The sequence below is a fragment of the Equus caballus genome, chromosome 11 (assembly GCF_041296265.1).
Source record: "Equus caballus isolate H_3958 breed thoroughbred chromosome 11, TB-T2T, whole genome shotgun sequence".
NCBI lineage: Eukaryota > Metazoa > Chordata > Mammalia > Perissodactyla > Equidae > Equus > Equus caballus.
In genome coordinates, this window is record NC_091694.1 from 53,348,328 (window position 1) to 53,366,050 (window position 17,723).

The 17,723-nt window shown below is 39.8% G+C and overlaps 2 protein-coding genes across 7 annotated transcripts in view; one reads left to right on the forward strand and one right to left on the reverse strand.

Annotated features, from left to right (window-relative positions):
* Positions 1–2,936: 2,936 nt before the first annotated feature.
* Positions 2,937–17,626, reverse strand: SCO1 (synthesis of cytochrome C oxidase 1). The gene is made up of 6 exons (XM_005597790.4): positions 17,279–17,626; positions 16,129–16,219; positions 12,984–13,181; positions 12,092–12,184; positions 8,323–8,438; positions 2,937–3,880 (listed from the first exon to the last, which is right to left on the reverse strand). Exons 1-6 carry the CDS (start codon positions 17,564–17,566, stop codon positions 3,746–3,748), a joined length of 921 nt encoding a protein of 306 aa, XP_005597847.2. The 5' UTR covers positions 17,567–17,626; the 3' UTR covers positions 2,937–3,745.
* Positions 17,550–17,723, forward strand: part of ADPRM (ADP-ribose/CDP-alcohol diphosphatase, manganese dependent) — a 38,756-nt gene continuing 38,582 nt past the window's right edge. For 3 of the 6 annotated variants that reach the window (XM_070228212.1, XM_005597785.4, XM_070228209.1), the window contains exon 1: positions 17,598–17,721. The gene's annotated coding sequence lies outside the window, so the exon portion shown is untranslated. Of the gene's footprint in view, positions 17,722–17,723 lie in introns of all 6 variants that reach the window. The other 3 variants (XM_001503282.6, XM_070228210.1, XM_070228208.1) reach the window with 3 other exon arrangements.

Consider the following 17,723-nt stretch of genomic DNA (forward strand, 5'->3'; position numbering starts at 1 on the left):
AAAACTGAGCAGTATCTGTGCTAGTTATGGTACTAACACTTTTAACTTAGTATTCATAACTTGAGCTGGAAACACAGCCTAAGTGGATGCTTAATACTCTGGAAAGAGACCCACCCAGCACCGTGGGGAGGGGGAAAGTGGTGTGCAAAAGACAACTAAGCTTGATGTGTCATGTCTAACTTTTTAAAAGAAATACATGGATGAGTTTCTGGTATGGTATAATAAAAAATTTTTAAATGTTGAAGACTGAAAAGAAATGCATCCACCAAATACTGCTTCCTGGTAGTGGAACAATTGTGATTTTAAAATATCTTCCTCCAACTTTTCCATATATTCCAAATTTTCTCTACTGAGGATATGGTATAATTATGGAAGAACCCATAAACTATAAAATGTATTTTTCAAATTAATAGAAAATAACTTATCTCCTAAGTTCTAAAGGTATTATGAAGGAACACATGGCTAAAGAGGTCATTAACTGCACCTCATTAATAAATAGGAATAACCACCATATTGTTAGAGAGTAACATAACTCCTAACTACGAGTAAAAAATATAAGCTAAATGGATGAAAAATGCTTGTGTGGTGACTGCTCTTTTAAAGGTAACTCACACATACACATACAGAGATTTAAATTGCACTACATGTAGGAAAAGAAAAAAGTTATTTGAGGGGTTCTAGGTGATTCGAAAAAATTTTTTAACCTTATAAGGAACAATAAAAGGTATTTTAAAATATCTTATGCAGATACATATACAATTTGAAATCACTTTACTGGGTTCACATTAACCTCCCAACTCACAGGGGTGTTTTACTGGTATCCAGTGAATCTTGCCTCATAGACAGCCGGACACATTAAGTACTTCCACGCCTACTGCACAGGCAAGATTCTTAGAATTTTCAAATAAACAGCATTTCTTAAAATACTAATTGCATTGAAGAGTCCAGTGAAAACACTGTAACCCCCCCAGGTAAAGGTCTGCAAGTGATACTATGTTGAAAGGCAGTCTTGATTTCGATTTCCCAAGATTCACAATTGAAAGGTTGCTCCCCTAGCACGCAGGACCCCCCCCTTTTTGGTTGGATTCACATGGTCAATATCAACACCCCACAAGCACAGGCTTGAAGAGAAACTGGGATCCAAGTTCTAACCTAGACTCAGAAGTAAGTGAAACTTCGTAATCTCTGGAATTGTCTCCTCACGTGCAAAGAGATGTCCACATCATCTCTGAGGCCTCTCTCCCTGCTTCCAACATCCTGATCCTGGGCCTTTAAACTTGACACTGCAATGAAGAGCAAATAAAAGGTTTCTTCCAAAGCTGCTGTTCCCTTTCTGGATCATTACACAGCTTTAACCTGCAACAGCTGAGAATGAAGACTAAATTTTATCTAGAGCAAGCTTACTGCAAAGTGATCCATACAAATGCTCTGTGGCTTAAAACAGACTATCTTTTTTAATGTCCGGCATTTTAGATACCTAATATCTTCTTTGTTACATGAGACAAGGCTTTATTTTTATTTTTTTTTAAATATTGGCACCTGAGCTAACATCTGTTGCAATCATTCTTTTTTCTTTTCCTTCTTCTCCCCAAAGCCCCCCAGTACATAGTTGTATATTCCAGTTGTGGGTCCCTCTGGTTGTGCTATGTGGGATGCTGCCTCAGCATGGCCTGATGAGTGGTGCCATGTCCATGCCCAGGATCCAAACAAGTGACACCCTGGGCCGCTGAAGCAGAGGGCGTGAACCTAACCACCTGGCCATGGGGCCAGCCTCGAGACTAGTTTTTTAGTAAGTTCCTCACCTTCTTGACAAGGTTCCTAGGAAAGTCATTCCAAACCAACTACATCTTGAGTTGAAGTTTATATGAACTAAATCTTGTAGTTGTTATTAAGGAGACTATCCTAAGAAAGGAGGATGGCTATTGTATTAATTAGCTGGGGCTGCTGTAACAAAACACCACAGACTGGACCGCTGAAATAGACATTTATGTTTTTACAGTTCTGGAAGTTCTAGAAGTCCGAGAGCCAGGTGTCAGCATGGTTGGTTCCTTCTGGAGGCCTCTCTCCATGTCTTCATGTGGTCTTCTCTGTGGGTGTCTGTGTCCCAATCTCCTCTTCTTAGAAGAACACTTGTCATATTGGGGTTAGCGCCCAATCTAAGGGCCTCGTTTTAACTTAATTACCACTTTAAAGACCGTATCTCCAAATACAGTCACATTTTTAGGTACTGGGGGTAGGACTTCAACATATGGACAATGGGGGACAGGATTCAGCCCATAACCGCTACAGTTTATGATTTTTATCTTTCACATACTTTGACATATGTATTTAGAGTGGGTTTAACGTAAGTATTGAGAAGAGAATTTAAAAACCAAAAGATAGGCCTGTAACACGTACATGTAAAACATAACAGATGTGCAGAGAATCTGTGTCTCACCAGGCACTACACCTGTGCGTTAGGATCTACTGACCGACTTTCAGAGAACTCTGCCCCGGGCAGCAGCTTCAGGGGGAAAAGGTGTAGTCAAGCCCAGGCACCGAGAGAAGTGAAATTCAGGAATAAAAGCCGAGATTCATTCCATCACTCGACAATCATTTTCCTGAATGGCTAATTATGTGCACATCACTTTGTCAACTGACACACCAGAAGATGGGTCAACTCCAGAACAAAACCTTGTTTCCTCATAAAACAGTTTCTCAAGGTGTGTGTCCCCAGGACGCCAGCATCTGAGGCACCTGGGATGTCTGCTATGAATGCAGGTCTCTGTATCCTACCTCACTGAGACTCAGTGAATCCAGCTCTGGGCTCTGGAACTTGTACTTCAACAAGCACCCACCTTCCCACCCACTTGAGTCTGTGAGTCTTGCCCTGAGAGCTGTGTCCTGCCATCTACGCACCCACTCTTCATCCACAAGAAAGGTCATGCTTGTCTGAGTTGCAAAACTGAATATGCCTTTATTTCATACACAGTGCAGTCTAGTAGAGGCAGAAAAGTACTCTGCATCACACTCATGACCAATATCCTCTTATATCCATTTGGTATGTCACTGGAAACCTGGCATGTCATTTAGATAAAAATCACATAAAAGATGCCAGAGAAACCGATCTGATGGTTTTCCCCAAACAATAGATTTCCTCTTCATTAGTAAGATTGGCACCTGCTGACGGGAAACATCATGCAAACCTGACAGTGATATTCAGTAACAAGGAAGACTGTACTTATTAACTATGAATTAAAGATTCATAAAGTCTTTCAAGTCTAAAGATTAACTATGAATGCCAGAGAGCCTAATGTGACTGGTATCAGCTACCAAGAACTCGAAGAGGAAAGCAAAGGCACTATGGAAATTACACTCCTCCTGGAAATTCAGCCCCACACCCTGCAGAGGTAGCAACGCCGATCAGAGGGCCCTGTTCCTGTGAGGAAAGGCACCAGCTGTGCCTCTCCCGGCTGTATCCTTCCCTGAGGTCCACTCCTCTGGCTTCACATTGACTTGGTCCACTGGTCTCAAGGTGACTATTTGGAAGTCTTTTAGTTGCAATCTTTACAGTTCCAAGAATCTATCTCGGCTGAAGCCAAGGGTAACATGTCCTGTGCAAAATACAGATGTTCTCACGGTATGAAGGCCATTCTGTGGGTTACACCTTTATATACATACATATAAACAGATATTGGTTACCATGGGAGACAAAGCTTCCTTCCTCTTCAGCAGGGGAACACTGCGCCCGGCACCGCTGCTTTGGCTAGCTCTTTTTCCTGTGTTCCCTCATGTGCGCAGCAATTGAACCAGCTATTTCTGCATTCTTCTTGTTCTGGCCAAAATAATCTAGAAACTCACCATTTGGTCCAATCAAGTACATTATTATTGTATGATCCACCTGCAGAGAACAGGGGTGGGGTGGAGATGACAAGAGGATTACCAAAATAAGTTGCTTATCTTACTGTATAAATACTGCAGGATAAGAGAACTTCACATTAATGGTTAAATAACCTTTGTAACATCTATTACTCTTACAGGCCTAAGCCTGTAATTCAGTGGCAAATTATCTAAAATCTTTTATGTTCCAGAAATCTGCACTGACTATTGTTTGATACATCAGCTAGAACCTAGAATTCTTTCGGTTCACTCCTTAACATACTCATCTACATAATCCCTGAGAAAAGAACCCATTTGTATGAAACGGCTGCTGCTGGCCTTCCTGAAACAGTCAAGGCTTGTGGAACAACAGGCTGACTTGGAGAGAGCTTACATTTCTCAGTGAAATACTTCATCTAACCCCTTAGCCAGATTGTAAAGACATGTCACACAGAATTAAAAATGTTGGTGAGAAATTACTTTTTTTAATAAAAAGTTCTTGGGTGTATTCCTTCAAGTTTCAAGAAAAACTGGTTATCATTCATTAGTACCTAAATTCTGTTTACCACATTTTATGAGAAGAAATCTAACCACTAAATATGTAACTTATAAATTTTACCACAGTACTTAGTCCTGATATTAGTGATTCAAATGGACACATGAAAACAAATGGTTTTTTCCCCTGGGAAATTTTTATACTACACTGAACAATACTGCCTGAAGGAAATGACCTGGAAACTCCTCAGGAGCCATAAATGCTACGCCTCCCAGGACTCATCTTAAATCCATTATCCATTTTCCTGGCAAAGTTCTTAAAACACTCCTAGCTCTATCTTAAGTTTAGATTAGTCATCAAATTTTTTTCAGTTATGAGCCTCCAAAAAATCCACTTGTGAATGAGCAGAAGACTTGGCACTTAACAGTCCTTGGAATTTACTGCAGACTTGATTGCTATTTGGCAAGACAACAAGACAGGAATGTGATCACACATACCAAACTGGAGACACCCTCAAATATACCCAAACACACATCATACGGCTATGAGGTCATTTCTTTATACACACACATTCATAAGGAGATAGCTAATGGAAAGAGCCACTTGCCCACTCACATAAGGAAAGAATGTACACCAAAGGGCTCAAACAGCTGGCGACTTTGTGCATCTTGGAAGAATTTACTGCAGGGGTAGGAGAGGGGATCTATGTCTGTCTCGCCACACATTTGATACAGAGTCACAATCAGGTCTCCTGATGGCTCTCCAAACCATACCCTGCAGCTTACACCTCTCTCTCTCCCTATTTCTTCCTTTTTTCTATTCTTTCTCTTCCCTGTTCTCTCTCTCCCTTCAAAAACAGAATTCCAATGTTGGACTTATTTTATGAGTATTCTTAATATAAATGACTTTCTAGTACGTAATAAAAATACTGTTCTATCCCTATCTGTCAAACTCATCAGTGGCCAGGTCTCAATGTTCATTTGGGCTGTGGGCAGAGCAAATGTCCATCTGTTTCTAATACAGAGTGCCTTAATGTTCTCAGAGATCCTAGTACAGAAAAAGAACACTAGCGTTTACTGACAGGCTCTTCCATGTGTCACCTCAACCCAGGAAGCAGGTGTCATACTCCTTTACAAACCACAAAACAGTTTAAGCTACACAGACATAAGTCACCTAATTAGTAAGTCCCAGACCTAAGCTTAGAACCCAGATCTGCTCAATTCTCAAGTCCACAATCTTTTCATATCCCCATTTTGCCACCACCTCTATTGGAATTCTACGGGAGAACCATCCAGTTTTTCTAATGTGCAAGTTCTATTTAAAATTTTTATTTTTTGAAAAGGTAAAAAATGCACATAAAAAACAAAAAGAATATGCAGTAAACTTATACAATGAAAGTCTTCCCCCTCTTTCAGATTCCCAGGGTTTCTCAGTTCTCTTCCTCAGAGGGAACCTCTGCCACCAGCTCCTTCTATATTCTTCCAGAGAAATTCTTTGCATTTATTAGTATGTGTACATCTACTGATTTCCTTTACCACCTCCATCTATTTCTTTTTAAACAGAAGTTACAGAAGTATATACTATACTTGTTTTCTCATTTAACAATATGTTGGATATTGTTCTTTATCAGTACATGCATAATAGTCCTTTGAGAAATGTCTGCTTGGTTTTCAGTCTTTTTACAAACAATGCTGTAGGGTATATCTGCAGGGCAAATTCCAAAAAGTAGGATCTCTAAGCTGACAAGCAGTCCACTTTAAGTGTTGGTAAGATATGGACAAACTGCCCTCTGAAGAGTGTGTATCAATTTAATTCCTACGTACAGTGCATCAATGTGTCTGTTGTTCCACTTCACTACAACAGTGTAATCTCCTCTTTTCCCAAATTACATTTTGACAATATATTTCAAACTTTTGACTTTTGCTGATCTAACAGGTGAAAAATGGCATCACATTACATAATTCACATTTCTTTTATTATGAGTGAAACTGAACATCTGTTCTTAAGTTTGAAAGCCATTTGTATTTTTTTAGAATTGTTTTCTAATTAATACTTACAAAATAATGCACTCTACATATAATGCAGTGACATGTGCATTTAGCTTTCATGAAGTCCTCCAGGTTTGGCAGGCCCAGTTCACATAAACTACCAGTCTGAGGATTCTACTAGCATTCAAAAGCAAGAAGCCTCCCTTTTGCTGCTGTTGCCTGAGATTAAGAAAACCTCACAGCATTACATCTCAACCTTGAAGGCACTCTCTCACTCCCCGCAGGTCCTTACATCTTAAAAGAAATTGCCCATACCATCTTGTGGATGAGAATCTGTGACCTCAAGGGATAGAAGTCACACTAATGCAAAACCCAAGAGGCTGGAGAGTGTCTCCCCCTATTGGTTCATTTAGCAAATGTACAGCAGTGAACTCATTGATTCTTACCAAATTCTTCTGGTAGCAGACCAGTATTTCTCAAAATGGCGTCTAGGATGTATTCCAGAGGGTCCAAGAAGTCTTCATAAGACTTAAATATTTGTATTTTAAGATTAAAAAAATTAATGTCTATATTCTGGATTATGTGCATGACTACTTTTTAACTGACTCCAAATCTCAGTGCCCAAACCTGTGTTTATGAGCTTACTGGCACCTGGCTGTACACTACTGGTTACAGGCAGACAACAAGAAAATGATATATTCTTGCTGAGTCAAGACCAAACAGTCAAGGTAGACTACACGATTAAAGGTTTCAAAATATTTTAAATAAGAAAACCCGAGGGGCAGGTGGTGGTACAGTTGGGTGTCTGAGAGCAGCCGGCCCAAAGCACATTCTCGTGGTGAGCAGCGCTCTGGCTTCACGCAAGTGCCTCGCCCTACATTAACTGAAAGTTTTACTTGAATTTTATAGGTTGTTTGGTTTTATTTGTAAAACCTCTTTTTGACCTTAGAATGACAAGCTATAAGCTCATAAGACTAAAGACTAAGGAGTGTTACCTAATTTACAATCATATATATTTAAACAATTTAATAAAACTCATTTAACACCGACGTCAGACTGATCAGCTCACCTGCTCCCACTATCATAAGTTAAACTTAAAACCAGTTAATATAACTTTCTTGTATACAAAGGGTGAAGAAGTCTGAAAAGTTCTTTTTCCATGGCTCCCTCTCTCAGCCATTGCTCCCCTCTGCTCTTCTCTCATTCTTCTCATACTGCTGGTGCAACAAGAGGAAACCACAGTAGGGTCCCCCACTTTTCTTAACCTTAGGGCTTAAGGAAAAATGCTAATTTTTCTCATCTTTTTCTCCCATGAATCCAAGTTTCCCTAACTCTCTAAGGCACCAGAACTGGAAAATAAGATTACTGCGTGGTCTTAAAGCAAAGGGACCAGAAGCCTGCCTTTAATGTAGGCCATAGGCTACAGGGGCACATGTGTTCCAGGTTTAAAGGCGATGGAGAAGTCACAGTGGGCCGTGGAGACCAAGCATCACAGTGAGATGTCCCCTCTGCACATCGCTACTGGGAACTGGTCATGGCACAGAATGAAGTCTTATTCACTCTACCCCAAAATGCAATTCACTGTGGCCTAACACTGCTTCTCAAAAGGAACACATTTCTTACACCTCTTCACTGGGGACACAATTTGTTTGTCCCCAGTGTGTCTCTTTATTTCCAACATGGTACCCGAGTATTATATTCTACTGAATCTAAGATACCACTCATTTTATACTGTGCCGTAATTTTATGTACCACTAGAAAAGAAAAGCAGGCAATTAAACTATAAGAGTGAATATAAATTAAACAAATATCCTTAAAAAAAATTATACTTCTACTATCCTTTAAAGCATCTATAATTCCTAAGGAATTTTCAATAATCTCAGGTATTCTTTCATCTCTGAAGCCAGCGGTCACCTAAAGCTGTATGAATGTCTGGGACCTGGGAACCGGCCATGGGCTGAAGCCTGAGCATTTACTTACTATGTAGTCTTCATCTTCGTCCTTGGGACCAGGGCTGTAATATACTCTGTATGCCCTGGCCACTTGGTCAATCTCTTCTTTTGTGCCAGTCAAACCAATCAGTTTGGGAGAAAATTCTAAATAAAAAATGAGAAAGACAATGAAAAATGAGAACCAAGCAAAATCACCATCCTTAGTTCAAAAACCAGTATGAGTTATAAAGCAGCCCTATTGCCAGTTTCTTCCTGTGAGTTCCTAAATAATTCCTCACGATTCAAAAGAAAAGAAATTCACACAGAACAATACTCCTTTGTAATACATAAGTCACATTCTCCAAGGCCATAAAACACACCTTCACAAATTTAAAAGAATGGAAATAACACAGTGTACGCTCTCAGACCACAACGGAATTAAACTAGAAATCAATAACAGAAAGACATCTGGAAAATCCTAAAACACGTAGATTAAACACCATTAAAAAAGAAATTTCAAGAGAAGTTAAAAAATATTTTGAACTAAATGAAAATGAAAAGACAACTTATCAAAATTTGTGGGGTGCAGTGAAAACAGTGTTTAGAGGGAAATTTGTAGCACTGAATGCATATATTAAAAAAGAAAGATCTAAAATCAATAATCTAGGTTTCCCCCTTAGGAAACTAGAAAAAAGCAAATTAAATCCAAAGCAAGCAAGAGAAAAGAATATGAACAGAAATCAATGAAACTGAAAAGAAAAATTAATAGAGAGAAATCAATGAAACCAAAAGCTGTTTCTTCATAATATAAAAGTCAAATCCTTTCATGATTATCTAGGAAGATACGGAGAGAATATATTCTAATTATTTAAATCATATTTTTTATTAATTAGTTGTTTTTAAATAATTAGACGTAGTTCTGAGATATGTTGAAATTTAAAGTTATCATCATGAATTAAGCACTACTGTTTTTCATTGAATCATAGGAGAAAAAAGTCTGCTTCACAATTAGTTCATACCAGGTCAAAATATCTGTATCTCACTTTCCAGCAAATAATCTCAAAGCATGTATTTGCTGTTAAGTTTTTGTAATTTATGTTAAGTGAGCTGGTGGAAGTCACTTAAAACACCTGGATTCATCAGGATACTGAGATGAGAGCCCAACATTTAACAGCAGTACCATCTTCCAAAGGTAGAGAAAACCTATTTTCATTCCTTGGACTAATTCAATCTAAATTGAAAAATTGTCCAGATACTGAAAAAGCAAGATGGCTTGTCTTTCTTTTTTACTGTATGAGTAAATAAAGCGAAAGGTGAATGAAGCCTGAATTAGTTGCACACCCAAACCTTTTCTTTAATTTTTGAAATTGATATAATTTTCTAAATACCAACTTAAATATTTTTAAATACCCCCCAAATGTAACTAGTAATGATCACACACCAATCACTCTATGTATGTGCTGCTGAAGAATATTACCATAAGGATTTGGTATCTCAGCTAGGTATAGGAACTCAGATGTCTACTTATTTGGGGATATTTAGAATTTGGTTAATACGTGGTGAAAAATAACTGCCAATATAACACACATTTAAATTGGGGATTGTTTATCATCCAATGAGTTATACCTGCTTTTTACTGCTTTGGGAAATAACTATGCTATTTAAGTGTCTGCCAAACCTGCAAACTGTGGACATACATTCTGCTTAAAGATAGAACGAAAATTCTAAAACTTCAAGGAGAAAACATAAACTTTTATAACCTTGGGTTAGGCAAAGATTTCTTACACATGAAACTGAAAGAATTATCTACAAAACACATTGGCAAGAGACTGAAATGACAAGCCAGAGACTGGGAGAAAATACTTGCAAATCACACACCTGATAAAAAGACTTGATCAGGAATACAAACAATAAACAAATAAATAAAAAGAAAAAGGGGCCGACCCCATGGCCTAGTGGTTAAGTTCAATGTGCTCCACTTTGGCAGCCTGGGTTCGGATCCCAGGAGCAGACCTACAGCATTCGTCAGCCATGCTGTGGCAGTGACCTACATAAAAAATAGAGGATGAGTAGCACAGACGTTAGCTCAGGGAGAATCTTTCTCAGCAAAAAATTTAAAAAATAAAACAGCCTCATAAAAATGGGCAAAACACGTGAAGAGACACTTCACACCAAAGAAGACACACAGATGGCAAATAAGAGCATGAAAAGATGCTTACGTTAACAGTCATTAGGGAAACGCATAATAAATCCACCAGGAGATACAATTAAACACCTACTGAAGTGGTTACCATGAAAACAACTGACCATATCAAGCGTGGTGAGGACGGAGAGGAGCTGGAACTCTCATACACTGCTAGTGGGAATGCAAAAAAGTACAACCACTTTGGAAAACAGTCTGTCAGTTTCTTAAAAAGTTAAACATGCACCTACCACATGATCCAGCCACTCCACTCCTAGGTCAAGAGAAATGAAAGCATGTGCCCATACAAAGACTTGCATATTGGGAGCTTTATTTGTAATAGCCCCAAACTGGAAATAATTCCAACGTCCGTCAGTGGAATACCACTCAGCAATAAAAAGAAATGAACTATTGATAATGCTACAACATGGATGAATCTCAAAATAATTATGCTGAAAGAAGCCACTCAAAAAAAAAGAGTACATCGTGTATAATTCTATTTACATAAACTTCTAGAAAATACAAACTAATCTACATTGACAGAAAGCAGAGCAGTGGTGCCTGGAGACAGGAGGTGGGTGAAGGGGAGGGAGGAACGAGGGACAGGGACGAGGAAAGTGCTGGGGGGATGAAGTGTTCATTTTGACTGTGGTGATGGTTTCACAAGTGCACATGCATCAAACGGTAACACACTGTACACCGTTAAATACATACACTTCACTGGATATCAATTATATCTCAATAAATCTGTTAAATAATAAAAATATATAGCAGGTCCTTCAGAGAACACATTTTTAAATAACCTCAAAGTTTTAGAGGATATGCATTAGAATGTGTCATATAACAAAAATAAATATAAAACTATTCATTATCTTTCTGACCAGTAGCTCAAAATCAATTTCACCATAATTAAAATTTAAATTCCTGATCTTTAAGCCCCCACGTTCCAGACACTAGTATAACAAAACATATCTGATCAATTTTTATTCTCATTACATTTTTCAGCTGAAGAAACTTGAATCCACAGAAACTAAGCAACTTACCTAAGCTCATCAGAACCTAAGTATTCAACCTTAATTCTACCATAATTTACAGCCTTTATAAGTACTTTCTAATAGTTTTAGCTGGCACGTTCAGGTGTTTGAATTGAAATTCTTCCATTAAAAGTCATAAATGTGTCATAATAAATGTTTTGAATTTATAAAATATGTCCTATGAATTCAAAATAAGTTTACATTAAACAATTCATCTTTAATCTCCCAACGTACATACTATCGGAATGTATGTTTATCCTAATTTTACAAAGGAGAGAATGATGTACAGAGCTGGAATTAGAAGCTGGCCTTATTTTCAATTCAAGTCTCTGCGAACTTTGTTGATATGTGAAGGCCAAGTTCAAGCCTTCCTGTGACAAAACAGTAAGAGTCCTGCACCAGGCACTGAGAAACTTGTTTCTTATTTATTTACCTATTAGCCACAGCGACAACTCGGAGCCTCATCTTTTTATTCGTCTGTAAAATTGGTGATAATACCATTTGTCCTCGATATTTCATAAGACATTGTAAGATTCAAGTAAGCTGATCTTTCAAGAACTATAAGAGGTAAACAGATGTAAAGTATTATTAATAAAACACACCTTTCACATAATTTGCAATGGCTTCTTTTGTGTCCCTCTCTGGGTCAATAGTGATGAAAAGTGGAGTTAAATCTGGCAGAGTTGGAATACTGTCTGAAAGAAAGGAGGAATACTCTCTCATTAGTCCGTATTCAAACTCTAACGGAAAAGACAAAGACAACCAGCAACTACAGTAGAGTGTAGTAAGTGCTACAGCAGGTGTTAAGGAAACAAGGAGGAACATCTAACACTGGCATGGAGCGGACGGGGAGGAGGATGGGATGGCCTCCCAGAGAAGCAGATCTATGTATTACCTGTGGTGAAATCAGATGTATATCCTACCGAATACCTGCACCAGTGCACACGTTGTTACCCAGATCACACCACGTGACTATCTTCTCTCCTAATCCAATCCAACGTTTGCAGTCCCCTCCCAACCCCCCATCGTATCTCAAGGGCAAGGCAAACTATTAACAAGGACTGAATACCCTGGAACAACTCATTTTAAGAAGGACAGTACCCTTTTCATTGGTACTAATAAATGCCACCAACTGCACATCACAGACCATACCACAGATTTCCCAGCTTAACCATCAGTTACCAGGGAAAAGGCAATGGCAGTGTCAGTGATGGGAGGCCACAGTAAAGGGAGGGACACAAAGCAGAGTTAAGGGAAACCCAGACCACACTGATATTTTTAAGCAATCTAACATTTGGCATCAAAATAAGCTTCTTTTGGTGGAGAATAAGCATGGAATCATGGGAATCAAAGCAACAAACAAGCCTAATGCTGAGATTTTATGTTCTCATAAACCAGATAATTACAACCCTCCTCCATCAGTACCATAAGGATGTGAAAAGCATAGTAACATTAAGTAAACAGATAATTTTTATAGCAAGTGATGGCACTTACCTATTTCATCCACGACTTGAATCATTTTTTCTAGTTCTTCTGGACAGACATCAGGGCAATGAGTGAAACCAAAATAAATCAATACCCACTGACCCAGGTAGTCCTTATCAGTTTTGGACTCTCCAGTATGAGTTGTGAGGGAAAACGGGCCCCCAAGTAAAGGTTTTCCGATGCTTCGCTGCCGTTGCTTCTCCAGCTCTTAGACACACACACACACACCAAAAAAAAAAAAAAAAAAAAGTCAATCTAACCACAGATACTCAAATGCCTGATACAGGGTCTGTACTATAATAATGACTGTGAGGGTACAAAATGTGGAAGAAACAGTCTCAGTTTTCAAGAACTTTAAAAAACGTTTTAAGAAAAATAAGCATAAAACAGTAGAACAAAATCAAATGCTATGGTATGTAGTAAGGACTATAAGAAAAGAAAATGGTAAAAATATTTCTTTCTCTTCCAGAACAATTCGGTCCTAAGCCATTAGGTGTGGCCACAATGGGGGTGGGGGAAAGGGTACAGCAGAGCACATTGTCTGAGCCCAAGTGGGCAAGGTGGGTGGCCCGCATTGGGAGTCCGGGCCTGAGAGTGCCAAAGAAGGCAGCAGCATGGGGAAGGGAGGGCAGTGATGCGACCTCAGTTACATATGGGGGATTGATCAAATAAGTAAACATACTAAAAACAAAGAGAGTTATAAATGGAAAAGGTGTTAGAATGACAGAAAGAGAAACTAGAATAAACCTTACAGTATCAGAAAGAAACTGGAGATGCGGTGAACTTATGGTGTCAATGTATACAGATATAGAAACACATACATACATCTTTCCTAACTCTGGCCGCTGACAGGACCTGGGAGACACACCCCAACAGCAAAAAGTTCATATCCTGACTTCTAAATATCATCCTCCACTAAAAGGAAACAGGTTTTTTAGAGAAATGGCTGATTTCAGGGCTGGGGCAGAAAGAGTCTAAGATGAGCCTGAAACATCTTGCTGTGTGAGAATTAAGAAAGAACTCAAAGAATACTGGAGACATGTCAAAAAGAAACAGAAGCCTGCTCAATAAGGCCCCCATTAACCAATGTGGGACAATTTGAGCATCAAAATAAAGAGAACAACAGGGGTCTGGCAGGGTGACATAGTGGTTAAGTTCGCACACTCTGCTTTGGCGGCCAGGGGTTCGCCGGTTCCAATCCCGGGTGTCGAGCTACCCACGGCTTATCAAGCCATGCTGTGGCAGGCCTCCCACATATAAAGTAGAGGAAGATGGGCCTAGATGTTAACTCAGGGCCAATCTTCCTCAGCAAAACGAGGACTGGCAGTGGATGTTAGCTCGGGACTAATCTTCCACAAAATAAATAAATAAATAAAGAGAATAATGGATTACAACTCATTGACTATATAGGAAAGCATGAGTCCATACTGATATAAATAAATGAACTGAGAGTTTGATGTGGAACAGAATGTTTACATATGTAAATATACATCCAAAAATACATATTACCTACATTTTCCGTAGAGAAGCCTGACAGATAGCACCTTAATCAAATGATCAAACTGAACATTATCAGCAATGGGATAAAGTGAAATCATGTGGCACCTGAAGAGGTGCAATGAGAACACAGCATCACTTTTGTGACATTCCTGCCAAAAGAACATAACCTGAATCTAATCATGAGGAAACATCGGACAAACCCGAACTAAGGGACATTCTACAAAATAAGTGGCCTATAATATTGAAAGTTGTCAAGGTCATGAAAGTCAGATAAAGACTGAAAAACCGTTACAGATTGAAGGAGGCTAGAGAGACAATAATTGGGTATGGTGTGGTTTTGAACTGGATCCTTGTGCTATAATAAAGGGCATCAAGTTGAAAAACGAATGAGGTCTGAAGATCGAACGGTACTAACATTATCAATGTTAATTTTCTTATTTTGAGGGTTGTACTGTGGTTATGTTGGAGAATGTCCTTGTTTGTAAGAAATACACAATCCAGTATTTGGAGATGATGAGGCATCATGTCAGCAAATTTACAAACACTTTTAATGTTGTTTCATAATACATTTTTTAATAAAATAAAATGTTATTAATTGCAGGTGAAATTCCAAACCAAAGTCAAAAGAAGCTTGCATTTTCTAGAATTGTCTCTACCACTACTTTGCTAGCTTCTCAGCTGTATTTCATTGTGAAACTAAGGGAACTTCACTGCTTATTAAAATATGAAAATCCTATCAATAAAACATTGCTTGTTATACAAAAGAAATATGTCTATCTATCAGTATGGATCCTATGGTGGCTAAGGTTCTAAAGCCTATGAATTCTCACTCCCAGATTTAAACATTACCATTTATATAATGGCATCAAAAGAGACTAAAGTAAAGAATCAGAACAGATTTAAGCAATACTTTAAAGATTTACTGGAAACTTCTAAACCAAATGTTAAAAGTCCTGGAATATTCACTAAACTATAAAGTTCTTGTACACAATTTCTAAGTACTTTAAGTGCTAATCCTGTGCAGTTCCTGGCATTGCCCGCCCCGGTTCTTGCTCTCTCTCTCTCCATCATCCATGGTCAGCCTCTGGCCTTTCCCTCTGATACTCAGTAGTTTGCAGTAAGGGTTGAGCCTGCCTGTGGCCCTCAGAGCACCCTGAACTTCTCTCTGGCTTGGCAGAAACTCATCTAGTGAAACCCTTTACTTCTGTATCTCTTTCCCTGCTATGTGCACCTTGGTGGCTGGACTGCGTCTCAGTCATCTTTGTACCCTCTGGACTTCATACTACCCACATTCAACTCTGCCCACAATAAGTCTTTTCATATTGTTAGACCGTGGTATCCTGGATTGTATCCTGGAACAGATAAAAGACAATGGAAAAACAGGTGAAAGCCAAATAAAGTTTGCAGTTTCATGAATAGTATTGTACCAATTTTAATTTCTTAGTTTTGATAAATGAGCCATGGTTATATAAAATGTTAACATTTGGGGAAGCTAGGTGAAAGGTATACGGGAACTCTCCATGCCATCTTTACAACTCTTGTATTAATCTAAAATTATTTGAAGATAAATAGTTTAGAAACAAAAAAACAAAAAAGACGTTAGTCCATAGCAGGAAGTATTTTATTCAGGGCTGACCAGATGCTATCCACTTACTCTCTGTCTTTTCTTTCTTGAAGTACTTCATTCCAGCCAATAAGGCTCCTCCAATAGCGAATGTGACTGCTAAGGATTTCCAGGAAACAGGCTACTGGGGCAGAATTCAAAAATAAAAATTCTAGTAAGATGCAAACATTTAATCATACGACATTTATTATACTAGTTTCTAATATACACACACAGGCCTTGATCTTGTTAACCGTGTAGACTGCTTCATGTTACTTTGGGATGAGAAAATACTGAAAGCTTCTGTGGCTGCAGTTGCATCTGGGCTCCTAACACAATTACAAAGGCACTTATTGCCAAGGGAAAGTTCCCTGAGTCGATTTCTTTTCAGGTGAAAAAACGACCCAAAGCTCAAGTTATTACATGTTACTACGTGTCACCCTGATCCCAACTGCTGATTTAAAACCTGTTAATTATCTGCTTGTGCCGATGTTGAGAACATAAATAAACCAAATAAAATCTGGGAGGTTAAACTAACTCTGGCTTCCAGAAGTAACAAAACCAAAGTAGAGGAGATCTAAATGCGGAGCTTCTTGCAAATTGCATGAAGTTATTTCTTTGTACTCCCTTTCAAGTCCCAAGGCAGGATGTCGACCACCTAGGCCCAACTCATTAACCTTCCCCCACCTCCAAAAACCACTTCCATCACCTATCACTAGAAGGCAGTGGCTCTTAAGTTTTTTGGGTCAGAACTAGAACCCGAGAGAAACCAAAGAAGGCATAACCAGCATGCAACTATGACCCACATTTTGCTCAATTTCAAAATATACACCGAACCTCTGAAGACAGATTCCAGAGACAGAAATCATAAAAATGCTCTGACTCCTCAATCACGGTAAACTTTAGGTTGAGACCCCCTAAGAAATCGTGAAACTTAACTTTTTGGCGCAAAAGCTAAGTAAAACCCAAGCCGGGGTATCTAACCACGTGGAGAGACTCAAGTCCTCTCTTTACGGCTGGGACGACCGACAAACCAAGGGAGACGAGAGGAGACACTGTGACCCAGGCAAGCCGGCGGAGCTGAGGGCAATTTCCGGCCAGGCAGAGAGGTTTCAGAGGTTATGACTAAGTCGCATGGGAAGGCCACAGGCCTGCCCCACAACCACGACGAGCGGAGGAAGGGCTCCAGGTGTGCACTCACCCCGGGTTGCGAGGGGCGCGTGGGGTCTCTGCGGCCCTCCGGCCCCGGCCCCGACGAGCCCGGCGGGGGCGGTCTCGCCGTGAACTGGCGGCTTCCCAGGCAGCTGCCAGCGATCCCCGAGGCCCGCCATGCCTCCTTTCGCCGCGCGCAGAGTTGCCTCAGCAAGACCCTGGCGGTCCCCTCTGCCGGGCCCCAAATTCCGAGTCCGCGGGGCAAGAGACGCCACAATCGGCCACCAGGAAGCTGCAAGATGCAGCCGCGTACTACCAACGCACTCGCCATGAGCATAGGAAACCGCGCCTCCTTCGGCCCGCCCCCCGACTTCCGGGGCCGGTTCCGCTTCCTCCGGAAGTCAGAAGGAGCCGCTCTTTCCGCTCCACTCGATGGTGGCGCGGTTGCTTAGCCTGTAGTCAGGAAGCCCTTGGCCGAGGAGCTGGCGCGCGGT

Bases quoted from the DNA above. Each gene is read 5' to 3' on its own strand.
- SCO1 (XM_005597790.4), bottom strand. From the start codon at position 17,566: ATGCTCATGGCGAGTGCGTTGGTAGTACGCGGCTGCATCTTGCAGCTT. The intron at 12,185-12,983 runs GTAAGTGCCATC...CCTTTCTTTCAG, and splicing joins TCAAGTCGTGGATGAAATAG to ACAGTATTCCAACTCTGCCA. The intron at 3,881-8,322 runs GTAAGTAAATGC...TGTTCTCTGCAG, and splicing joins ACGAAGATGAAGACTACATA to GTGGATCATACAATAATAAT.